At 34.8% G+C, this 27,376-nt stretch overlaps 3 protein-coding genes and 1 long non-coding RNA gene across 4 annotated transcripts; 2 read left to right on the top strand and 2 right to left on the bottom strand.

The window, feature by feature from the left end:
• Positions 1-311: 311 nt before the first annotated feature.
• Positions 312-7,593, bottom strand: LOC147478286 (nuclear pore complex protein NUP98A-like). Its single transcript, XM_086582194.1, is given in 14 exon segments — positions 312-1,196; positions 2,439-2,616; positions 2,910-3,026; positions 3,254-3,383; positions 3,598-3,655; positions 3,741-3,825; positions 4,015-4,427; positions 4,430-4,567; positions 4,683-4,901; positions 5,036-5,740; positions 6,538-6,813; positions 6,912-6,944; positions 7,324-7,369; positions 7,449-7,593. Coding segments are annotated over 12 exon segments (3,021 nt in total). The 5' UTR covers positions 6,931-6,944; positions 7,324-7,369; positions 7,449-7,593; the 3' UTR covers positions 312-513.
• A 1,556-nt stretch (positions 7,594-9,149) lies between these two features.
• LOC147478284 (uncharacterized) lies at positions 9,150-18,780 on the bottom strand. Its single transcript, XM_086582209.1, has 7 exons — positions 17,722-18,780; positions 15,963-16,202; positions 11,780-11,869; positions 11,309-11,458; positions 11,051-11,175; positions 10,197-10,326; positions 9,150-9,497 (listed from the first exon to the last, which is right to left on the bottom strand). Exons 1-7 carry the CDS (start codon positions 18,283-18,285, stop codon positions 9,372-9,374), a joined length of 1,425 nt encoding a protein of 474 aa, XP_086438335.1. The 5' UTR covers positions 18,286-18,780; the 3' UTR covers positions 9,150-9,371.
• Positions 11,868-16,210, top strand: LOC147478285 (uncharacterized). The gene is made up of 2 exons (XR_015207499.1): positions 11,868-14,719; positions 14,820-16,210. It is a non-coding gene; the product is annotated as an uncharacterized LOC147478285 (long non-coding RNA).
• Positions 18,781-23,804: 5,024 nt separating the features above from the next.
• Positions 23,805-25,940, top strand: LOC147478283 (protein YIP4a-like). Its single transcript, XM_086583456.1, is given in 4 exon segments — positions 23,805-24,158; positions 24,161-24,412; positions 24,944-25,018; positions 25,447-25,940. Coding segments are annotated over 4 exon segments (864 nt in total). The 5' UTR covers positions 23,805-23,882; the 3' UTR covers positions 25,708-25,940.
• The last annotated feature ends 1,436 nt before the right edge of the window (positions 25,941-27,376 follow it).

Below are 27,376 nucleotides of genomic sequence, written 5' to 3'. Positions count from 1 at the left end.
CTCTATTTCACTTGGTTTCCAGAACTTCAATTCCGTGGAGCAAATGCGGTACGCAAAATTGATTTTTTGGAATTTTTAGCCACCGGGAATTTAAATTATGTGAAGCACAACACCCCTAATTGCTGGTAAAGCAACTTTTATCAACATTGATTCTTTTAGACAGGCTGATCAGTGTTGATATATGACGCACTTCTTGACATGCTCACTTCTTGACATGCTAAATGGTATGGAATCATGTTTTGTCTCATAAATTAGTACAAGGAGAGAGCATTTAATTCTGAAAAGAAGAAAACAGTTAATGCGTTTTCAAAGAAAGTAAAACTCGGACCATTTGTCATACACCCAAAGCATCCATCAAAACACAAACACATTGATCAGACCACTAGGCATTAACATATGTTCCTACAGTTGCTATACAAACCCAATTCAACAGCTCCAAAATGAAGTAGCCTATTCAATTGCAAATTTACTTCTTTGAAAACACATAATCACATTACATTGTAGTTAACGAACTTACGAAGAATGTCCACCCGCTTCTTCCTCTTCATCCCAGAGACAGTACCGACTGAAATGGTTCACTCTGAACCTCCATTCTCCTTTTATTGGATCATAGGAAACAAACTCAGCACCTTGGTCTCGAGCTTTCTTCATTAGCATCTGCTTGTACTTCTCCACCTTTGGCCCCTCGGTGTATTGTTGTCCGGTCTTCTTGTCAAAGCACTTGATATTCAGAAGTGTAACCTCAGCAGGTTTGTTGAGGCCTTGCCCCACAGGGGGCTTTTTGCTGTCATCCATGTAAACAATCACTTCCCTGTTGTTGAACTGTATAAGGAACTCCAGATCAAGTCGCCTAACATCTGTTTCCCCAGTAAACTTAATACTACCATAACCGGCACGTCCAACCACAAAATCCTTCACATGTTGACAAAATCCAGGCTCAGCTCTCTCCTTGGCTGCCAATTCTTGGATTCGAGGCTCTGTGTAGTAGTCGTCATGCTTGAGCTTTGGCATGAGGGCCTCAATGTCAGCTCCATGTTCATATACAATAGCAGCCTCACCAGCTCTGTGCCCAGATAGTGTAATATAAGAGTCTGCCTTGTGAGTAGAATTGTCCTCCTGAACTCCATTGGACCTTTGGTTGACTTTGTCGAGATTAGTATGCTCTTTGTCAGAGCCATTTTCATCAGCTAGACCCTCTGCAGCAATTATAATGTTTCAAGATATGACAACCACAATGAAAGAAACTAAAAGCTAACTGTTTTAAGTACAAATTGAACCCCAAGAAATCTCAAGGAAAAAATTATGAAATAAGGTTGTTATTTATGACGAAGATCAAAGCCTGGGGTTGTTACATTGCAGTTTCTGATGGTACCTCTAAATTGGGTCCGCACTGATTTTACACCATATATTGTTCATGTCATGATAAGGTTTTTTGTATCCACAGGGATGTAGGCTGTGGCTAATCGCATACCAATGACCATAATGGTGGTTATGATCACCACAAACATACACAGAGCCAGGCTTATGAAAGAGCCAACGGTTGGACATCAAACAAGGTCTTGGCTTCATTCAACCACAGCCATTTTTATTCTATTTATCCTTAGTTTAAGAAGAGATGGGGTTTCGAGGGATTCTATAGCACAGCATTCACCAGCACGTGCAGCCAGGGTTAATCGAATGCGGCTAATATCCAAGACAAGCTAACCCCTTCTCAATATTACGCTACAAAAATTAAATGAGGCGTATAAAATCCTACCACAATACGACAGAAATCAATACCGCTATACCATATCTGCTACTTGAGAAATACACACATAGTTCACCACAGGGTCAAATCATATGACATGCATTTTGTTCGAATCCAGGACATACGCATGTCAATATCTCGCTCACAAGACACATCTTCACTTTCCCTAAGCACATGTCTTAGTTTAAATATTCATAAAAAAGGAAAAAGTGTGATACTAAGTATAGCATGGGCCTCCTTGGTTCGAGGCATTGAGTTCCAAAATATACCATACTATTTCGTCCAAGGTAAAAATAAATTTTTGATGTTTTTTCAGTCCATACTGACCATATTTTCAACTATGGGACCCACCATTTAAGACTTATAATGCTCCCATATCCGTCATAATCTAAGGCCAATTTATTTTATTCCAATCTAGACATATCCTGCAGTATCATGCAGAATATGATAACCTAAGGTTTTAATAAGTACATAAAAAAAAAGGACCAAGAAAAACAAATTATATTAAAAGATGAAAATTTGAAATTGTTGAAATGTTCTACTATTTCCGCGGAAAAAGGGATAGTTCAACATAAAGTCACAAATTCTTGACACTATTTCAATTGATAAGATTTCAGTCCAATATTAGAACTTCAAGATTGTTCCTATCCAATATAATGCTGAAGAGCATATAAGTATACAAATAACTTACCATTTCTGTGTGGATCATGGGCATCCTTCAACAGGGACGGTTTCTCCATACCGACCCTTGAAAACCATTTTTCATTTGGACGAATCACAAGTGCTCGAGGATTTTCCCTTGGAATAAAATGAGCATCTGCTTTTGGCGTGCCAGGTGCCTCTTCATCATCACAAACAAAATATGGGACCTGCAGCAGGAAACACATGAACAATGACTTCCTGATGTAAGAAAATAAAAGATTCGAATTTTGGGGGGGGTTAAAAAAATAATAATAATTACACTGACAGGAAGTCATTTTAGAACTCCCAAACTACAGATCATTACAAAGGATGCTATAAATATAGGTAACGCAGAAACAAGATATGAAAGTTTCCTTTGCTATTTTCTAATTCTCGGAAAACAATGGAAAATCCTGATCAAAAAATTTGGAGGATACTCAATAATAACATTTTTTTAACAAAAAAAAAGTGTGAATCTCACCTTAGGACCATCATTTTTCGGATGATATTTCCTTGCAGGAAAGCTAATCCTTCTTTGAGACAAGTGTCTAGAAGTCAGTAACGAGGAAACTCTGACAGGGGCAGGCTTGTCCTTAACCTGTTTAGAAAAAACCACACACACACTTACATTTTTGCACAAGTTTAGGATATGAAGCACCTAATGCAGAATCTGATCTACCACACTGCTCATGGCAAACTTCTCACTCGTTTTTTGTCAAAATTTATAATTAAGCTAGTGTAATCCAAGATAAGCAAAACAACCAAAGTAATAGACCGGAAATCCAGGAGCTATCCAGCTAGAATCAAAGAGGAAACACAACTTACAGGCATGCTAGAAATCCCATACTGAATTGAAGGTGTGGATCCAGAGCGACCAATTGACATCTGTGGCATTGCAGGGAGAGTCCCAAACGGGTTTGAGACAGGTGTTGGCTGCATGACAACAGCACTTTGTCTGGAAAATGAAACCAATTAACAGCACTTATCATGTGACTTCATATAAGTGTATAGTTATATAGCACAACTAAGAACTCAGAAGCCTGCATTATATTTGTAGCCTTTAATTTTCTTTTATGTGTTTGTACGATAAGTCGATAATCCTAACTAGCCAACCAAATTACGATTTAGTAAAAAAAAAAAAAAATAGTAGAGAAGGAGAAGAAACATACGATTGCCCAAGAGTACCCTGCCCAAGAGTACCTAACATGGTGCCATAACCACTCGGTGCTGCAAAAACATGAAAAAAGGTTTCAGCAAAACGTAATACATGCATAGCAGTAGAGTACGCATATAGGGAAACAAAGCACATTACTTGTTTGTGACTGGCCAAAAGGGTTATAATTAAATGATGGTGCTGTCTGAGCAGGTGGTGTCATCTGAAAAGGATTAGTCGAATGCTGCACAGAGAAATCATTATGAACTCAATTAGAAGAACATGCAGTACATAACGATGATGATGCCATCAAAACCTAGATTATGTCATAAAATCTGTAGCAAACCTTATAACCGAAATAGTGGAGCCCATACACGTAAATACATAATGACAAAATTTCCATGAGTAACTTGCAACTGTTTGATAAACCCACCTGATTGCTTGAGGTAAGCAGTGATGATGAAGATCCGTTGTTGAACAAGTTTCCTCCAGGTTGTTGTAAACCAAAAGGGTTTGACTGAGAATTGGAAGAAGTATTCTGTCCAAAGGCTGAACCAGTCTGCCCAAAAATACTACCCGGCTGCCCCATTGAAGGTGCAGTAGACTGGAACAACCCAGCTGATTGTGTGTTAGAATTCAGGCCACCAAATGGTGATGGAGCCGAACCCGGATTAAATGGCGAAGGTGAAGTGAACCCACCAAATGGGGACGGATTACTTCCAGATGCAGGGGTGGATGTCGTATTAAAAAAAGATGGTGTTGATGTAGTACTATAAGGGGGTGTTGAAGATGAACCAAGTGGAGTAGGATTGGATATGGTACCAATACCAAAGGTGGATGTTTTGCATTGAAGATGTTTGAAGATGTGTTGGAGGGAAAAGGATTCGCAGGTGTTTGCCCAATTGTTGACGAACCTCCAAAAGGATTCGATTGGGTAGCAGGTACACCAAATCCACCAGCAGGCTGAACAGCAGGATTGGGACCACCTATAAATGAATTTGAACATGTAAAAACGTTTAAGAATAATACTTTGTGGATCCTTCAATTGAAAAAGAGTAGAAAAGGAAATTAACCAACCAAATACTACTTGTAGGCAAATACCTTTATCGTTCAACTGGTAGTCCTCCCATCTTAGTTCTTCATGACTCTTGTCTTTGTAAGCAGGCATTGCGGATATGGACTCAAGCTTCGCAGCGGTACTGCCACCATCCACCTCCGTTGTCGGCACGTAACCTGTGACTCTGCTTCCCCCACGTTGACCACCAAAAGAAGGCTGCCCAAAGCCAGTGGAGCCGAATGTAGGTGTCGTAGCCTGGCTTCCTGCAATAATTACCAGCAGAGACAAAATTGGAGTAAAAATGATGACGGCAATGCGTAGTGAACACTAAAAGTCACTAAATTTATTGGAAGATTTAAGCTGAAAAATTCAAGTCTTGCACAGGAAAGGGACTCACCAAATGGAGAATTCTGAGCTCCAAAGGGAGATGGAGTCGTTCCAAAAGGACTGCCCCCTTGGCCAAAGTTAGGAGTGGAAGTAAAACCAAACGATGGAGAACTTGGAGCTCCGAATCCAGTATTTGTAGAACCGAATGGACTAGAAGAAGATCCAAATCCAGTACTGGTAGCACCAAAGGCAGAGCTTGTTGAAGATCCGAATCCAGGGGTTGTTGGTGCGCCAAAGGCTCCTCCAGAACCAAAAGCCGGTGCATTTGATGCAGGAAATGCTGTGTTAGTGCTACCAAAGCCTGGAGTTGATGATGAACCAAAAGCTGGGGTGCTTGTAGAACCAAATGCAGGGGTGCTTGTACCACCAAAGGCCCCGCTCGTAGAACCAAATGCCGGGGTGTTTGTGGCACCGAAGGCCCCGCTTGAAGCACCAAATGCCGGGGTGCTTGTAGCACCGAAGGCCCCGCTCGTAGAACCAAATGCCGGGGTGCTTGTAGCACCAAAGGCTGGTGTTCCTGTCATTCCAAAACCTGAGGTGCTTGTATTACCAAATGCAGGTTGACTTGATGTACCAAAGGAGGAGCCAAATGCACTGTTGTTTCCAAACGCTGGTTGTGTTTGTTGGAACGAATTCCCGAATGCAGTAGGTTGACTAGGCGTTGACCCAAACCCTCCAAACGTAGTAGTAGGCTTTTGACCAAAAACAGAATTACCTTAACAGAGTGACAAAGAGAGAGGTGTCAGCTTAAACACAAGACAAGGAACACAAAATATGGATGCATCAATCTAGTTGGAAAAAAAAATAGACTTGAGCTAGTCAAACACTTAAAAAATCCCCAAATTAAAAGTTGAAAAGTCCAACAGAAGGAAAAAAGCAAACCAGAAATTCACTATTAGTGGAAACTTATTTCCTTGCCATTAGGTTATATTTTACTCCAACCGATAAAAAGTTGAACACAATAGAAAATAAAAACACATCTCAAACAAGGTGATCATGAGTGAGAGGGATTAAGGACCAGACCAAAGCTCTACTATATATTTAATTTATCTCCATCTCAAACAAATTAGTACATAGTTCCTGCGTTTCGAAACATAAAGAAGAGGTTTTGTAACCTTGATCCTACACAAACTGACAGACAGTGAGTGGAATTTATTTTAAGATTCTGCAGAATGGCAAACCAACTAGTCGACTTCAGCATACATATATTAACATTTTCAAGTTATAAAGCTCAGAAGTCTCTAGATATATCATTGTATTAACCTCGGTAAAACTTATTTTGATGTTTTGAAAAAGAGAAGAATGATGGAACCTTCAGTTATTACAGTGTACACTCCAGAAAAAGAAAAGGGAAATTAACAGAACAATCTTAAAGCAACTAATAGCAAATACTCACTAGGTGAAGGTGCATGTGAAATATGTTAAAAACAGTCCTTTACCAATGCTACAGCATGATATGCAGGAGATCTTAAATCAAATTAAAAACAGTCCAACCAGGACTTGAAACCTTACCACTGCCAAAACCAGGAGTTGAGGAAGTTCCAAAACCAGAACTTCCAAAGGCAGGAGTTGATGAAGCGCCAAATGCTGGAGTGGATGCCAACGGTGAAGAAGACTGTGTAGCACCGAATACGCCAGTTGATGTGCCACCAAATATGGAACCCCCTGATTGTGAACCAAAGGGAGATGTACTACCAAAGGGTTTGGGAGCAAAAGGATTGTTGGCATTGTTGTTTTGCCCAAAAACTGATTGGGATCCAAATGGACTAGTCGATGACTGCCCAAAAGCTATCAGACGCAAAAATAAATGGATAACATTAGTCATTAGAAACACACACTGAAAACATATTCTAAAGCAAAACAAAAAAATAATAACAAAAACTTACCACTAGTTGAACCAAACATCTTTCTGTTTAATTCTGAAATCACCAAAACAAATATAATAAGTAGACAGAAACCTAAAAGCTCAAAACAAAGTAAAACTTGTCATATTATCGCGTGCTATTTGCAACCCTAAAAGATCTTTTACTCAGTTTTCAATCTGCAACAAAAAACCCTATTGCAAAACTGTAATTCCAAAATAAAGTAGAAAAAACAACAAAACATTCAATGTTAACTTTGTTTATTTATAATCAAATCCACCATAATATATTGCATATAACATGTTTGACAAAACTGATCTTTGAGACAATACAACATTGTAATAATTCAATCAATAGAAAACCCTAATACAATAATAACGTTAAAATTAATAAAACTCCAAGGTCAAATAAGTAAACTAAATTATAGAACAATTACCAGAACAACAACCAAGTATTCAAATCAAACAAGCTCTTCTTAATCACTGCAACAAAACACAAATTAAACATAATCAAACATTAATAAACAAAGTGAGTGATTAAATAAGAGATGAATTTAATTACCTTGACTGGAATTTGAAGAGAGAGAGTGGAGAGGAGAGGTTTTTAGTTTTTGTGGAGAGAGAAATTGAGTAGCGGGAAAATAATGAGGAATGAGAATTTATTTTATGAGAGAGAGGAAAGTGGTGTTTATATAGTAATGTTTTACATTCTGCGTGGGATTGAAGCAGAGATTAAAAAAAATAAAAAAAAATAAAAGACACTGTGTTTGTTTAATCATTTTACCATTAAATTGCGTAAGGGTGAAGCAGATATGTATTATTTGGGCTTTTTTTCTTTCTTTGTTTTGTCCGAAAGCCCTTAAGTTGCACTAATGAGAAGGGTTTATCTTGACAGGTAAAGAATTTTAAAATTGTTAGGCATTTATAAGTTTTTGATTATATTAATATTTTGTAGATATAATTTTCTAACTATTTTAAATATTATCATAAATAATCAAAAAAAATTAAAAAATTCTAAACTTGTCAAATATAGTATCAAAAATAGTGAAAATGAACGGTTTACAATTAGCCAAATTTTATAAATTCAAATTTAAATTTTTTTATTTTTTTATTATTTATAACAATATTTAGAATAATTAAGAGATCATATCTACAAAATATTAGTCTAATCCGAAACTTATAAATACCCCGACAATTTTGAGTTTGTTTACATGTCAAGATAAAATATGTCTCTAGAACCTCTCCATTTTCTATAATGTTACATTAATTAATATGTTTACTATTGATATTTTAATTTTAAATATTAGTAGATTTAGTTTGTTAAGTTTTTAACGTTTTTAGATTTTATAATATTGTTTACAGATACGAGAATAATCTTTCTTGTCACGTTATTTTTTAGTTGCTTTTTAACGTTGTTTAGAACATTGGGCCATGAAACCACGATAGTGTTCAAATCCGTGCAAACAAATCTTACAAACAAAATTTCTTTGATCATTAGCAACATCATCTCCATTTTGTTGTTTCTCATTCATTTAATTTTTTTGTTAGGATAACATGTCCCTCTCGTGTCCTCACCACAATTCATAGAGATCACCACTTACTTTGTTATGCGAGTGGTGCCTTTCTTTAATCTCTCTGGCGATGTAAATTTATGGGTTATAATAGGGCGTCATTATACTTAATTGATTGAATCATACTTTTTTTTTTTTTGTAACTAAATCGTACAAGTATTAGTGAATCAAGCACACAATATGTGATCAGTTTCTACGCACATACATAAAACCTATCAAGACCAACTTTAACTAACTCGCATCAAAGCAAGACCACCTTTTAACTTTTGTTCTATGAATATATAGTGTTTCAACTTTAACTAACTAGCATCAAATAAGCAAGACCACCATATATGAAATGGAATAATCTATGGATTTTCACTTCAATCTTTCAAGAATGAACGGGTGAAAATCCGTTGAACTCAACTTATATATATATACACACTCAGGGATTTGTTTTTTTTGTAATAGATGAACTCCACTTATATTAACTCAAAAAAACAATCCACTATGAAAAAAATTAGACGTTCTCCCCCACAATATAAATCATATTTAGAAAAATAAACACATTTGAAAATACTCAGACGTATCAAAATAACTTACAATATTATAAAATTATCCGACAGTCCTGATTTTTAAATTTTCAAAATAATTTTTGACAAAATTAAACATTTTCGTCTAATAAAGAGATTCTCCTTTATGAGAAGACTATCTTCACCAAAAATCAGCCCTCAATTCATCTTATAAATTCACTTTTGGTAGTGGAATACATTTGGAGTTCATATAATGGGCTTGTAGATTTTATGCACTAACTTCAAAGATCTAAAACAAAATATTAGACTGTAATACACTTGGATTAACTACCGTGTATAAAAAAAATATTGTTAACTGATTGCAGATATATATACACTTTTTTATATACATGTCAGGAGGTATCAAAACTCGACGCCATTATTCAGTTGAATTGAAAATGAAGGCCTGCCAAAGCTGCCAATAGGAGTTTCGACTTTAAGAGTTATCCCAGAGCTCCCAACATTGCCATTCCACTTAGACCTGCCAATCTGTATTTTCAAAATGGAAAATTGTTCAAAATCAAGAATACAACATGATAAGATTTTTTAAAATCCACACAAAGCGCTATAGCCTTTTGAAATTGTAGTTATTATTCTAGGCTAGATTATAAAACATGGTTGTTCTGGGCAAGTTTTTGGGAAAAATATAAATAAACTAAAAAGTATGCCAGGAACCACCTTGAATAAGTGATTTGACCTTACCCTACTTGATATTGAAGGTTGTGAATTAACAATAACTACCAGTTTCAAGCATCTTTTGAGCATAATTGCCGACTCATTGCTCCAAAATCCGAGCCGCATAACAGCAAAAATGAACAATAATTACTCATAGCAGCGATTGACCCCTTATATATGGAAAAGGACCTTCTATATACTATCAATTGGCAGAATATTTTAATACTTCATGACAGTGAAATTGGTAGATGAACAGATAACATTGGAGATTTGAAGCATGATATGTTATTTTCTTTACCAGTTGAACGTAGTAAGAATCCTCTTTAAACATATATAAAAATCCCAAATATGTACGAAATGTAGAGTATTAATCCTCATTTTCAGGACATACATGTCTATTTAACATTGCAAAATGTACATCATATTTTCAAAAAAAACACAGACAACATTAGCAGTTTAGCACAAGTGAAATTTCCTATTCTCGTATAGCATAAACAGTTAAACACAACTTACAGCAACTGAAGCAAATGCAGAAGGCTGTGTGGTACAAGCAACGCCACATATTAAACTGAGTTTCTCCTTTACAGAATGAATAAGCTCAGCTCGCATCCCAGGATCACTTCCACCGAAAGTAGGACATACACTGCACATTTTATCCAATATTATATATAAATAAACATGAACGCTTACATGCAAATTCTAGAAAAATAGCCATGAAGAAATAACAGATGCAAAACATGCGATCACTAACCTAATAAAAACAAACAAAAGTAACATAATGCAAACGTATAAACATACGGTGCACTCTTAAACATCAAAATACTTGAACTTGATTACAGACAAAAGCAGCTTAAAGAAGCAGAAAAGTTTTGGCTTTTAGGATATGACCAAAAATGAGCAAACAATTGGCCAATTTGTTAGCAAATAAAAAAAAACCAAAAATATCAGTTCTACATGTTCAAGTAGGCAAGTAGGTGCTTTAAACAGAGTTATCAAAAACAGAATATGTATCTAGATGCATAGTAGTGGGCTGACATACGGTCATATCCAGGTCATAGTTTCAGCTAGCATGAACTTTTCAAATATATGGAAATACGACAGAACAATAAACTGATTAGCAAACAACTTTGATTGTCAAATTCTGGAAATAGTTATCACCAAACCAACTAGGTAACGCCTACTGAAGGTTGCACGATCTTTCGTCCTTTTTTTTTATTGTATGATGTGTGTGCGTGTAGGGTCAGGTATTATGACTCAAGTAATGACATATTTCATCGGTTCCACAGGAGAAAGTTATACGGCTGATCCATACATCTCACCCTGGAGATTACCTCGCTAAATAAGAGAGTTTAAGGATAAAAATATACCTGCATTGGATGGTCGGTCTGACCATGAGCCCAGATCTTTGCCAAGCTAAAGCTTGTGCAAGTCCCAAGGAAAAAGATTTATCGGGCCACTGCACCGATGGCGTAATGCATGTTCCCCACTTATTCTGCAAGAAGATCATCAAAGCATGTAACAAACTCCAACAATCAAAATTGTGAAGGGTCAATAAAATAATGGATATCATATACATTAGAAATTCTACCTACTACATTAAGTTGATCCTCAGATTTCTATCTAACCTTGCATGAGAAACTTAGCCGCATATCTCCTGGAAATTGACCTTGGGCTTGAAGGAGGCCACCCATAACAGGAAGGAAAGCACTGGAAGTCAAGCCCTCGCCAGATACATAGGTAAACTGTCCATTTGGAAACTGTATGTCCATGAAAGACTGAAACAAAAATGTGAAGTTGAATCAACTCAAACGGCACAATTAACTTGTACATTAGGAAGCACGCAATAATTCCTATTTCTAAGTCTGAATTCAGCTAAACAGCTTGTCTTTTCCAATTATTATCTATCAGACACTAACGGAAGATATAACTTAACCAAATGCTTCCCGTTAAAATTTAGATATAGAAGTACCAATGAAAGTATTCGATTTGAAATTGCAAGAATTGCATATTTGCATTCATTTGAGAATGAACATTTTACCAATGAAAAGAGAATACTGCAAAGATGCTAATTTATATATAATAGTGTTCGTACTTACACAAGCCAATGGGTTAAGACAGATCATTGACATCAACAACCACCTTCTATGCTTCGACCATACAGCTGGACAGAGAGAATGCAGTCCATTCTGACAATTATTAACAAAAGAAAATTCACATAAATTATGCATAACAACGATTCGATAAAAAAAAATTACATCAACAACAATACAAATTTCAAAATCTGAGCAAACATCCAACTTCTGATGAGACATAATGCATCTAAAAGTATGAGTTTTATGCTTAGCAGGTTTTCTCAATCTATCTTTTGTCCTTTCTTTCTTTCTTTCTTTCTTATAGGCAACACTCTAGGTAAAACTTACTGGGGTAGAGTCTGGTGGACTAAATTTAGATTAACAAATATACATAATAGTGACCAGCAGAGATCAATATTAACTCATTGATAGTTAAATACTTATAAAATCTTTTAGATGGTATGTTACAGAGCATGGTACTATGAATATGATAGAGTAGTGTGTTCAAGATTCAATGAATGAAATTGTTGAGATTAGTAATCCCGCATTGGGAGTCTCCAATAAGTACATGAATTCTGGGGCCCCTCCACTCATCACCAATTGGTTTTGAGTTGGATGCCCATACTTAATAATAATGATACTTAATGACACTATATACTACAACAAATTAGACTTATAACATCATTTTTTTAACATCACTTTCAGAAAAATGATGTGGTATATACAATATGACATCACTTGTAGAAAAAGTGATGTCAAAAATTGGTAGTTAAATCCCATTTAGATTGTTTTTTCTTGGAGTGATTTGGTAAGGATTTTTAACGTCAATTCTAAAAGTGACATCAATATAGTGATGTGGTTTTATACTTCAACATCACTTCTTAAATCACTTTGCTTAGTGACGCTAAAACTAGAAATATAAGATCACTTTAAAAGTGATGTTAAAACTAGAAGTACAAGATCACTTTAAAAGTGATATTCTGACTAGAAATATATGATCACTTTAAATGTGATATTCTGTTTGAATGGAATTTTTTTTATATGAAGTGCACCATATACTCCATTGTTCAAAGTAAAACTTAAAATTCTGGTCAACTGGCACTACTATTTTTCTTTTCGCGAAAGATTGAGCTTGGAAACTTAGGGTTAACTAGGTCAATTAGACATTAGTTATGGGTAAACCCAAACCCCCTTCTACGCGAACGGATTCAGCAGTCTGCATATACGCTTTCTTCCCATTCTCTAACTCCCTCTAGCACGCTTTTCTCTCCAAACCTGAGTTCGCTGGATTGATTTTATTTTCTCAGCTAGATGATGAAGAATTGTTATTGGTGGCTTTTTAAAGGAGTCACTGACGAAGAAGCAAGGCAAACAGGTTTAGACCTCTCTCTCTCCCAAGTCTCTCCCCTTTCATATCATTAATTGTTTTTCAATTTCAATTGGGTTGTTAGGGTTTTCAATTGGGGTTTTAAGGGTTTAACTTCCGATAACATTGGTATATTTCAAATTCCACATTGGTATACCGCTTACATTTTCAGTTCTCTTTCATCGTTTAAGCATAGTATGGGTGTGTTCATTTTTTTAATGATTGAATTTGATTTCCTTTTAATTAGTTGAAACAAACAGTGGTATTTGTTAATTGTGCGAATACACTGGCCTTGCGCACTTTTTTGGTTGTTTGATCAATTGAGTTCGCTGAATATGGACTGAACTGATTTCAATGAATCCTTGCTCTTTTGTGTTTTAAGCAAAAGTAATTTTCTTTGTCACTAGTTCATGGAATAATTTTAAAGCTTTCGATTAACAGCTATATATTTTTGTTTTGGGTTTTGTAGTGTGTTAAAACGTACTATTTTCAAGATACCCAACTAGTGGTTGCTACGCAACTCACTTGCACAAACCTATTCACATAGTTAATTAACCCCAGTACTTAATTAAGAACACCAACAACTCCCTGGTTTATTAGATTCTTTGTAATGGGTCACGTACAATTACTTAAATCTTATACAGTTTTTGCCACCAAGTTGTTGTTGCTTCAGGTGAGCATGAATTCATTTCAGGAAGCCCAACACTTTTCAGTTCAGTAAATGGGAAGCGAAACTTGAGGACTCCAATTCAGATTCCTTGGCTTGTGTTTCTTGGGCGAATTCTATTTTGGTAGAGAACATCATTGCTTCCATTGAAATTTTACTCAACTGATTGGTTGAGCATCAAGGTGTATGTTTCGTTCTTTATTATTGTAACAATATGGCGCACATCCAAGAAGAGTGAATTAATTCACCATTTATGATCACTATTTTCTGTTTTACGTGGTAAGTCTGATCCTAGGGCATACAAGTGGCGTTTTAATTTGGAAATGGAGTCTTTGTTTGACTTGTTTTATATGACATGGATTCTCCACTTTGTAAGCTTTTATTGTGCCACATACTGACCTTTTTTCTATTTTACTTAACAGGAGTAAGTACCTTCAAACAGGGACCTTCTATTGTACATCCTTGATGTAGGTATATCAATTTGATTGTGAACCGCTTGCTTTAAGTCGAATGAGTATAATGCATAGTTTTCTGCTAATGCTATTGAAGTATGTCTACTTCTTTATCAATGGGGTTTGGTTGTGGATGAAGTTTACATTGGTAGTTGCTGATTTTAGAATGTTGAAATACTTGGTTTGAAGAATTGAAATCTATGGATATCTATAATATTGCTGAAATATCTCTCATATTATCAAATTGGGAAATTCTAACTCCGTAGTCTTTGTTTCTTGTTCACTTGAATGACAATGGGATAATATTCTCATTGCTTGCTTATTTGTTTTTGCCTTATGGTGTGAGATTTAAATCATGGATTCTCATTGATGTTCGAACATAACTTAACCATGAATCAACAAGTGGTATTACTATAACACCAGCATTCGGTAAAATAAAAGAATGAAGGGTGCTGATAACAACTAGCTTGTGAATTCAGGTATGCTCCTCATCCTCTGTAATCCACAATAATATAAATAAATAGTAGGTTAACTAGCTATTAGCTTCCTGCTCATGCCTGATTATCAATCTGATTGCAGTTTAGGTGATGAATGCATATAAGATGGGATTGAATGATCTATAAATCTAGTCTCGCATGGATGGTCATGCCTTTGTACGCCTAAGATCACATTAGTATGACGAAGAAGCCCAGATGGCAAGATAGCAACAGGTCTATCTTTGAGGGTTCATGCAAGCACTTGAGTTTCAACTTTGATTGCATCAACCTAGGCAACATCGCACACCAATTTGATAGGTTCTTAGTTGAGTGATTGTGGTTCTCTTGGTTATCCTTGGCTCATTTTGGTATTGCAGTTTAGATTTTGTTGGGTCAGAAGTGGTGATCAGGTGGTACATATGTAATTGACATTACAATTTTTTTGTATTTAGCGTGATATTTGTGATATTTGTAATGGAGATTATATTAGTGATGAAAATAATTTCAATATACATTTCATCTTTATTTGATGATAAATGACCAGGAAAATGGTACTATAATGAAATGATATTAGCAATATTTATTATTATTATGTTTTTTTTTTGTGGCAAGCCTATTTTAAATGAGATCAGTAACTCTTTGATGCTGGTAGGGTTCGAGTCCCAGACCTCTGGTATCATCACCCAAAGGTTTTACCAACTTTGCTAGTATTATTATTATTATTATTATGTTTTTTTTTTTTGATAAATGAGACATCACTTTTAAAATGATTTATGAAGTTATTTCACATCACTTTACAAGTAATTTAGTATGTGAATCAAACGTCACTTTGTAAGTGATGTCAATAGGCATTCCTGACTTCACTTAGAAAATGATGTTAAAAGTAATAACATCACTTATGGACATCGATTAAAAAGTGATGTGAAAAACCTAGACTTTTCACATCGCCACCACTCACATCACTCTCGAAAGTGATGTCTTATATTTTTTACATCACTTTTTGAGTGATGAGAAATGTTTTTTCTGTGTAGTGCTAGATTCCATGAATCCAACTTATACAGGCTTAATCATTAATCATAAGCAAGTGCATGCAAGACAATGAAGACAAAGATTTACTGTCTATGCAAGATGCAAAAAAATGAATAAATAAATAAAATAATAACTTCAAATATAATGGACTGTAAGCAAGTATAAACCAACTAACTTGTAGAACTATATATTGGAAAAACAGAACCAGTAGCCATACCTTACGGTCATACCCATACCAAAGCAAGTGCTGCTTTGACAAATGAACTGGCAAAAGAATTGTTGAATCACGAACAAACAGAAGGGGCCCAAGTTGAACAAGAAAAAGAGATGAATTTCCATTTCCAGAGGTAGAACCACCGTGTGAAGCCTCTACTCTCCACAAGTCTCCCCTCGCAACTAAAGAATTCTCAATGTCACGTGTTCTACTATCATACGTTGATGTCATATTGACAGTAGCCTGCATCCAGTGCAAACCACATCAAATTGCTGTGGAGGCATACAGTACTCTCCCATGTTTCAGTTTCTCTTTTATCAATAACTTTGGCAATTTCCTTGGGGACATATGCATAACATAATGAATATCACGAATTTCTAAGACAGCACACCGTAATACTTCTAAAACAATTGGATATGAATAAAAAATAAAGCTTTAACTTTCACAATTAAATAACTACAACATGATAAAAAAAAAAACTGATGCAGGAGAAGATGGGAAACACCTAGAGACAACTAAATGTGAAGAAAAAAGAGACCATCAGTAATCAGAAACTGAAACACCAAAGCAAGTGTTATTTATGGAGAGCTCTAGTGTAACCCAAATATTTGGTGAGCTCTGGGGTAACCAAAATTGAAATAAGACACACTCATAGCATCTTAGATGTTAAAAGATATCCATCTCCTTGAAAGGTCAGTAAATGATAGGAAGACCCAACCACACCTCAAAGTCCCCCCATCGAAGCCACACTCAAGATGGCGAAGGTTGCTTATGTTTTAGCATCAATATACATTAGACTGTTTCGTTTTAAATGTCAATCTTGATCCATCTAAAAAAACTCATTGTCAATATGTCCATCGAAAGAAATTATGTCAGCGCTGAATCACAAATGCAAGATACTAGATCCAATTATCCACCTCTGAAGCTCTAAAATAAATTATAAACCGCAACTGGCTAGCTCTAACCTCTCAGGGTCCTTGTTCCTTGGATTTCCTGTAGAGTACCTATCCAAAAGGATGGTGTGGAAGAGATCTATTTCCTCTCCATCTCAATTAGAAATCTTTCTTGTAATTCACTCTATGAAGGCCTTGATTAATTTAGTTGAAATTTTAGCTAATGCCTAAACCCTTCCATTGCATTACATGAGTGGTGCAATGCTATGCAATAGATAGTCAAACAAAATGATTAACGGTTTGTCCCAAAAAAGAAAAAATATATATTCTACCATTCAAGGGCAGTGCTAATTAATAATGTTATGGGATTTCATATCCTCATATTCTTAAATGGCTAATTCCATGCTCACATTTTGGTTTTAATGCCATATGTCCATTGAAGAAAATATATACCTCAAAATTAACCAACAACTTCCTTTCCAGATAAAGCGACTTAACATTAGACTAATTAATACCAACAAGAAATAAAAAAAAATTTAGTTGCTATTATAATTGATGCACACAAGGTTTTACGGGTTATATCAACTTACACATTGTATTATAGAAAATAAATTGACACCCGAAAAACAAAAGCAAAGCAATAACCAGCCTCATTAAACTGTAGATAATTCAATATATAAACCAATAAATATAACATGTTCCATAATGAATGAAAGTTAATTCCTACTATTGAAGTTTGTGGAGTGGAGTGCAATGTCCCCAGTTATGATATACAACAACATTTCATACGTCAAGATAAGCTACTATAAATAGAACTTAAAACACAACATTACTTGAAAAATAATACAATTATGGACTAAAATTGTTACCTGTGGTCTACCTAAATGTCCCAAAGACTTTAAATCCAAACCAAGACCACCTTCATTCCCCGAATCCTCTGAACCAACCGAAGTAGATGTTTCCGAAAATCCATAATTCCTTAACTTCTCAGCCATATCTCCAAATTCCTGCGTTGGGCTACTATCCACTACCAAATCTTTCCTCTGACTATCCAAATCCACCCTTAATTTCCCTATCTCATGCTCATCATGCCGAAACGGCATCATAGGCAATCTACGAAATATTTGCTGAACAACAGCATTCAAACTAGCACCAAATTCTGCCCCAGCTTGTCCTAACCTGTTACCAATATCGAAAATAGCTGAAACACCAGAATTATTATACTTTAATTCAACACCCCTTCTTCCAAAATTCTGATTAGGCAATTCAATATCAAAAAGTTTTGGTTTTTGATTATTTGGCCATGAAAATGAAGTGGAATTAATATGAGTGTGTATCAAACCATTAAAACCATTCAATCCTTGTGTAAATCTATCTGCTAAATCATGCCCTTGTCTTTGTACTTCTTCCCATGCATCAATTGATCTCTCCATTAAAAAAAAAACTAATAAAAAATCATAAAAAACAGTTCTTTGATGGTTTTAGATGAAAGGAATGAATAATTTAGTGGTTGGGCTTGTTTAGCAATGGAAATTGCATTTGGGATTGAAGGGGGTGATTGTGGGGGCGAAGGAGGAAAAAGGGGGCAGAATTGGGATTTATTATTATTATTATTAAGGCTTTGTTTGGATATAAAGGTTTGATTTGCGAGATGTGCGTAGAATTTGTAGATAAGGTGTGGAGGTAAGTCAGTGTTAAGACTTAAGATTAATAATTAGAGAGAGGAAATTTTGGCCATTGTTTTTCAGAAGACGGCTTGTTTTACTTGGTAACAATCAGGATAAAAGTTGTGAAAGGCCATTTTTTATTCCGAACATTTGGGTTTATTTTATTTTGGTTGAAAACTATAAAAAAAATGACCGTGCAGCCTGACGTTGCACCAAGGGAGATGATTAGCACTTAGCAGTCGAACAATAATGAAGAAGAGATACGTACGAAAGTTGATAAGAATAAGCATTCGCGCCGTATATAATTGTATATATACATTAAGCGAAGTAAGAGTGTTTCTTTTTATTTTTAGCAAAGTACATCTAATTACACATTCCATAAACAGTATACATACAACACATAATTTCCCCAACCGCCCTCCAAAGTTTTTACCCCTTCCACTCAACTTTTACTTATAGCTTAAAAATAATGTAAAGTTTCTTTTTATCCTCCATTCCATAAACAAGATACATACAACACATAATTTCCCCAATGTATCCAAAGTTTTACTTAGGTCACTTTTTTTTAGCTTAAAAATAATTAAGTATCCTCCGCTCCACACTACACTCGATGTATCCACATACTACCATTTATAGTTGGTCCAGGTCAACTCATAACAATTTTAGAAAGTCAACTAGCTTAATCTTAGAATCAATCGCCTCAATCAATGAGACATTAACTTTGTAACAGCAGAGTAATGACGAATCATCAAGATAGCATATGAGGTAGATCTACACTTCATAACGGTCCAGAACAAATATAGAAGGTCAGATCAAACATCTATAAATAGAGAGAGAGAGAGATGAACTACGTAAGGCTTGATTCAAGTTTATCCCAAAAAATTTGATACGTAGGCAACTTTTGTCCCAATAAGAGTGCAACCATTCCCTACTACACAAATCACCAAATTGTTGTCCAGTAAACAACAAACATCTACAAATACCAAAATGTCAAACACATTCCACAGCTTTGCAAAGCTTCGTTGAAGTGGTGATTGGATTAGCTCACTAGTTTGTAGTTTTAGCAAAAAAAAAACGCATTGAATGTATACAAATGAAAATACTTTTGAAATATGTTTTTCAGCCTTTGTAATTTGTAATTTATGTATAGTAATAGTAATAATATCTACGTTAAGAGAAGTAAGAGTGTTTCAGATTGCTTTTATCTTTAGCGAAATAGGTATTATAATAATTACACATTCTAAAATAGTATATAACACATATTCTATGCGACCACCATTCAAACTTGTTTCCTATTCTCCTCAACCTTCACCTATAACTTATAAACACCAAAATGTCAAGTGTAACACACGTGCATGCAAAGCTTCATTGTAATAGGGATTGGTTAGCTCGCTAGTATGTAGCACTTGCAAAAAAACCATATTGAAAGTACACAAATGAAAATACTTTATTTTGATTAACCGGGGAGAAAAAATATACTTAGAATCATAACATATGAATGAATTAAGTATGAATAAGTGATTGCTACAAGTGAAGTACATGCCCAACATGAAGAAATGCATTTTATTAAAACACTGATCTATTAATGTTTATTAGGTCTAAAGCTTCATATATAACATGTATGACATTCGTTACCAAATACAAAACTAAACTAATATAACTTATTGTATTTTTCATATTGCTAGCTAGACAAGAAGATAATTGAGTCAAATGATAAGTGAAATATGTTTAGATTTCTAAAGACAAACCAAATAATGAAATATGTTTTTCAGCCTCTGTAATTTGTAATTTATGTAGAATAATGACAATATATACGTTAAGAGAAGTAAGTGTGTTTCAGATTGCTTTTATCTTTAGCGAAATAATAGATATTATAATAGTTATACATTCTAGAATATTATATGACACATATTCTCTGCAACCACCATTCAAACATGTTTCCCGTTCTCCTCAACCTTCGCATATAACTTATAAATACCAAAATGTAAAGTGTAACACACACGTATGCAAAGATTCATTGTAGTAAGGATTGGGTTAGCACTTGCAAAAAAAAACATATTGAAAGTACACAAATGAAAATATTTTTGATCAACCGGGGAGAAAAAATATACTTAGAGTCATAACTTATGAATGAATTAAGTATGAATAAGTTATCGCTGCAAGTGAAGTACACGCCCAACATGAAAAAAATGCATTTTCTTAAAACACTAATCTATTAATGTTTATTAGGTCTAAAGCTTCGTAACATGTGTGACATTCGTTACCAGATACAAAGCTAGACTAATGCAACTTCTTGTATTTTTCATCTTGCTAGACAAGAAGATAATTGAACGGTCAATGCAACACGCAAAAAAATTAGTCTTATGTCACCACCACAATTGCAAATACCATACAGAAAATGTAGAAGGAGAGAGTTTGTTTCACGATGAAGATGATTGTATAATACAGTACAAATTGAAAATGGTAGAGACGATGCAGTAGCTAGTACTTATAGTCATACATTTACCCAATTCAAGATGTAAACCCCTTTCAAATAAAAATAGAAGAATAAAAAAATAGTGGTGTGTACTATATTTGCTACACAAAACCGTCTAACTACCTAAGTGGCGGGACGGCCGGAACCAGGTTCTAATATCCAAGAGGGGAAACTAGACATCCTCTTACATGTTTACCCCCAAAAAGAAAAATCAAGAGTAATAAACATCTCCTTACATGAAAATTTCATGGATTTTAAGTAAACTAGACATCCTCTTATGCGAAAGCTATATGGGTTTTAAGTCAATTTGAAATATTTAGAGTTACGAGAGGGGAGAAAGAATTGGGAATTTATTTATTCGAAGGGTTTGTTTGGACATAAGGTTTGATTTGCAAGATGTATATAAGGTGTGTGGAGGTAAGTCACTATTAAGGAAATTTTGTTCTTTTTTTAGAAGATTGTTTGTTTTACTTCTAAACATGGATTAATCAGGTGAAATTTGTCTAAGGCCATTCTTTATACTGAACAATCAAGTTTAATTCATTTTATTACTTTATTTTATTTTTGTTTAAACGAGAACAAATAATAAAACACTAGTAGTTTACTAGACCATGCAAAATGACGTCAGTCAACAAGAATAAAATATGCTCATGCAATTTTGATCAAGGTATATATTAGATTTCTAAAGGCTCTGTATATAATTTTTAGTAAGAATGAACATCGATCTCTAGCTATAATGGTTTTGCATAGCTTTTAAAAATAAAAATATAATCAATAAGTCCAATGACAATTCAAAAGAAAACATACAAGATTTATTCATAATGATTTATCAATCACATTTCTACATTAAATCTTACCGCACAGTAAATTATACCGATATATGTGCATGGCAAACAAAAAAATAAACTGCCATGCGCATTATAGTTAGAAATGAACATCTTAGAGTACCTAAACTATGTAATGTCTAATGGAATAGTTAACATGCTCCTAACTACATCCCCAGATTCCTCACAAAAATTTCAAAATCTTTCAGCCACATCTTTACCTTGGGAACCAGCTGTGGGTACTTTTTTTTTAATGCAACAATCTTGTTTGCTGGAAAAAATCTCACAGGTTCCTTTTTAGCAGTTACAATCTCTGCCAAGTCGTGGGCGATTGTAGGCATCAAAGCTCCAGGTAACATCTCCAATTGAAACGGTAGGAGAGTCTTCATCATCTTAAGTTGCTCAACCTTTTTGTTATTCTCTCTCGACTTTTGATATTTTGTTAGGTTTTTTCCCGGTTCCATTAATTTTTGTAACCATGGTATCATTGTCATTGAAAATTAGGCTTGGGGAGTCTTTGAAATTGGTTTTGATGATTAGAGAGGACCAACCGATGGCATCCACCTCAGTTGCGTTGTTGTCGATGGCCACAAGGCCCCCAAACCACAGACTGACAAATTCTCCAGTATTATGAAACACAGCCAACCCAAATGAGGCAATAGATTCCCCAGATTTCTCCATGTGAACCGAAGCATCGCAAATACCAATATTAATAGGTTTCACTGTTTATGTAGTTGTAGTTGGTAGCTTCTTCTCATTTTCTTCAGAAATGAGCTGTAACTTCGGGGCAGCTGGTATTGGATGTAGGGCTTCCTTGGATTATGAAATTTCAAAAATCATATCCTCGTCTCGAAGATTATTGAGAATCATTTTGGGTTTCGAAACAACTTCACTTGTGTCCCAAATGATTTTGTCCAACCAAGACTCTTCCAACATATCCGTGTTTTGCAAAGAAAGCTTGTTGAAATCTCTTAAAGCACCATCCCCATGGATATAGTTTGCAAAGCTTTATTGTAGTAGGGACTGGGTTAGCTCACTAGCATGTAGCTTTATATAAAAAAAAAAAAAAACTAAAACATTGAAATTACGCAAATGAAAATACTTTTGATCAATTGGAGAAAAAAACATAAACCAAATATACTTAAAGTAATAACTTATGAATGAATCAAAGATGAATAAGTGATCGCATTATGCAGGTGGAGTACACATACGACATGGAGAAATGCATTGTGTTGAAACATTTCCATTATTAATGTTCATGAGATCTAAAGCTTATGCGATAAATATATGACATTATTTATATCACCAAATACAATATTTTTTATCTTCCTAGAATTGAACTGTCAATACACGTACAAAAGGATTGTTGGATGGATAATGTTTAGAGAAGAGAATGATAATTGTATAATACTACTAAGAGAATCTCTAAGTGGTGGATGTATCACCTGCATGTTTGAGGCTGAAATTTGAAGCAAGTATTTGCAAAATTTGACCAACTCTAGATGGAGGCAAATATTAGTCGCAAATTTGGAGTAGGATCTACTATGCGTGACATTGATACTGTCGCCCCAAGTTGAAAAAAATTAAAAAAAAAAACACAACAACCAAATGCGACATTCCCAAGTCGTGCCAAATTGAAAAAGTAAAAAAAAAAACCCACACAACATTGTCACTGTCGCGCCGCATCCCCATCCGCATCCAAAACTGTAAATTTGCATCCACGTATGTGGCTGTGACAGGTGATACTTCCACATTTATCTTTACCTAAAAATGGTTTTTTACGAAATTTGGAATGAATTTTATCTCCACCTAGAGAATAGAGATGCTATATAATGAATTATACTTTGTTTTATCTCCATCATTTCTACACAGCGTTTTAACTTTAGACCCAAGCCCAATTCATACTTTAGAATTTAGACCCATGCCCACTAAAGGTCAACGGGTACCCACAAATTCAAAACCCAAATAACAAAAACAAAAAACGAAAAATCAAACAGTCCCTCCAAATAAATCAAAATATAGGGTTGTTCCTCTCAAAATCACACCAGATCCAAAAAAAAAAAATGTCACACAATGATACAGTACCACTCCATCCATCATCTCAATCCGACATAGACGAAATAGAAAACTTAATCCACGCTTCAATTCAATCAAATCAACAAACATCTGTTCTACCAGCAAAACCCCCCCAAAGAGCTTCAATTCCAGTTTCCTCGTCGTCATCGTCCCCATTCATTTCCTCAAACATTCAACCAACAACCCCAAATTACCAAAAACCCCAAGCTCAAACTCAAATTCCCATCCCTGTCCCACCTGCAGCATTGCCTACAAATAATGGTACTATAATAATAATAATAATAGTAATATTGTGGTTACTGGATTTGGGTCAGCTCCTAATACGTTGACGGAACCGGTATGGGATACGGTGAAAAGAGATTTGGCTAGAATTGTTAGTAATTTGAAACTTGTTGTGTTTCCGAATCCGTTTCGAGAAGATCCTGGTAAAGCTATGAGAGATTGGGATCTTTGGGGTCCTTTTTTTTTCATTGTTTTTCTTGGACTTACTTTGTCTTGGTCTGCATCTGTTAAAAAGGTATAAACATTTTTTTTAGCTAATCTGTTTAGTTTAGTGGATTAGGCTTGTTTCATATACAAATGAAAAGTAGGAAACTGATGTATTTCTCGGCAATTCTATGATTATATAGGATATGGTAATTTTGATATATGTCGTGGGAGACGATTAGGAATTAACTTGTGTCCATGAGATTACAGTGTGCTTATGGATCCTGTACTTGTCCAATTAGACTTCTGTTGTGAAGATACTCTGGTCCTGGCTACCGAATGTTTTCTAGATATAATGATTGTCTGTCAATGCTGTGAAAGTTTAGAAAAAGGCAAATCAACTCTCACTTGTTTTAAAGATCAAATGCTTGTGATGCTATGTTATGCATAAAGAACCTCGGTAGTAAACACAACTGGTATATGGAATTAAATGGGTCTCTCTATAAGTAATTAATGGGTGATATTGACTTTTGGATTTTCCTTTTATATAATTTTTTCTAAGAAGGTCACAAATCTGTGTTAAAAGTTTGAACTAATGTGTTTTTTGTTGACCTCTTACCAGTCTGAGGTTTTCGCTGTGGCATTTGCACTCCTTGCAGCGGGTGCCATAATACTGACGTTGAATGTTTTACTTTTGGTATGCATCTTTTCTCTTCTAGTTCGTGTGTTTATGTATGGTAATTTCTTGTATGATTTTTTTCTTTTTGCCATTAAACCAACTTAAGACCAATTGGTATCTGGTAATGGAGTGCAACAATCCAAAAGAACTTTATCGGTTTTATTTCTTTTGTTATGAATACAAGGTTTTCTCATCTAATCTAGATGACATATGGTGAAAGAATTCTCAGAAGGAGAGATTGGGAATACATTTGTTCTCAACCGCCAAAAAGGGCAGGTTCTATTTCTGTGAGACCATGTCTCTCAATGTGGGTGTCACGGTTAGAAATGATTTCCTCCATTGACCCAGGATTATTCTTATGAACCACAATTGTAGAATTATCAAATCCACAGTTGCTTATCTATATATACCGAAGTGCTTAGGTTATACATTGTTTATCTTTTCAGGGTGGGCACATAATCTTTTTCCAGAGTATTAGCCTTCTTGGTTACTGCTTGTTCCCTCTCGATGTTGGAGCCATAATCTGCATGCTGAAGGGAAATGTGATAGTAAAGATGGTTGTAGTGTCTGTGGCTTTGGCTTGGAGCTCTTGGGCTGCTTATCCATTCATGAGTTCAGCTGTAAGCCCTGGGAGAAAAGCCCTTGCACTCTATCCTGTCTTCCTCATGTATGTCTCTGTTGGATTTCTCATCATTGCAATTGATTGAAGGCATTACTTAAAGAGATTGTTCTTATCTGAAGTTGAACCACAGTTGCACGTAAAGGCTATATATGTTATAGTGTTTTGATCCGTTGATTTGTCATTAATTTTGACCTATTAAATATGTGCAGACTCCCATTTGGCAGTTTTTGTTGTTATATGAGCCACTGTTTTGCCTGAATTATTGTCTTACAATTCTAATTGCTTTAATGGGGAAAATGAAATGGTGTTTGGGCTTCATTGTTACTTTCTCCATGATTGACTCGAGATGACAATAAGCGTAGCAATTGTTGTAGATTTTTCTAATTGTGTGCATCAGTTAATCTGTTAGAGGTAACATTTCAGATCTTTGTCAGTGAAGTTTGCAGTGATTATGGAAACCTGCCAGTGTGTGGCTTATTTTGATGTCCACATTGATTCACAACACCTCTGGAGTGTGGACACAATAGTTGCTACTATATAACCCTTTCCAGTAAGTTTCAAAAAAAATTCAGTAAAAAACATGGTCTTTTGAAATGTCAATTTTTAGGCAGTTTTAAAGTACTTGGCAACTAAGGCTATGCGTCATTGCAGCACATAATATGTATTCATCGAAAAAAAGCATTGTAATCTAACAACTTGAACAAGCATAGCTTAAAATTTTAATGGACGTAAAGCTAACCATGAATCTACCAAGCCAAAAACTTAAACGCTTAATATGTTTTTTGGTTCTTTCAATGCCAGCACCAAGATATATATACAGAAAATTAGTCTAGAGGACTTAGTTATAAATATTTAGTAGTCCTAAGACTCTTCTTAAATTTGTTTAGAATTTAATACCCCAATTTGACCAGAATATGGAACTAACCCCTGTTATCCAACTTTACCAAGAATAGATTTAAAAATATCCTCACTTGGAAACAAACATAACCGACTATCTACCGAAGTAATATAGTGGGATACAAAATAAAAAATTAAATTTCACACAAAAATTCACTTATAACTACGCCTTCACATTTAAAAATGCATATAATGAAAATATGGACAATACTTTCTTTCTTTGCCTTGTGCCTATATGAGTGGCCCGGATGCTATCTGGAAAGTACACCCCTCATGAGACTAGCTTTTAGGTAATGAAAAAACTAAAAATATTATGTCTCCAATATTTTGTGGAGGCATTTAACATTAGTCGTTAAGTCTAAATTCCAAACCACTAGACATTAAACCCAAAATCTTTATAAATAGACCCTAAGCCTAAACCCTAAACCTTAAGACACTAAACCCTAACCCCTTTTAAGCCTAAACCCTAAACCTTAAGACACTAAACCCTAATCCCTATATTCTAAATTTATAAACAATAAACTCTAAACCAACCCGTTTCATTTAATAGTAGTTAATCAAACCCACAAAATAAATAATCAAATGCATTTTGTATATTTTAAAAAATGGTGTGTATGCATTTAAAAAAATATATAGGTTTATCATTTTAAAATATACTGATTTTAAAATATATAAGTTTATAACATGGTGCATTTTTAAAATGTATAAGTTTATACGCCCACATTAGGATGAAAACGGTAGTAGTGTCAAATTTAACTTTTGGAGCAATACACGCATTACTTTTTGCTAAATTCTATTCAAACCCAAAATAGTAGTTATCTTATCTAAAAGTAGTTATCTTATTCAATCTTTATTCG

The sequence above is a fragment of the Coptis chinensis genome, chromosome 9 (assembly GCF_015680905.1).
Source record: "Coptis chinensis isolate HL-2020 chromosome 9, ASM1568090v1, whole genome shotgun sequence".
NCBI lineage: Eukaryota > Viridiplantae > Streptophyta > Magnoliopsida > Ranunculales > Ranunculaceae > Coptis > Coptis chinensis.
Note: the sequence above shows the minus strand (reverse complement) of the source record. Positions and strands in the feature narration are given on the sequence as shown.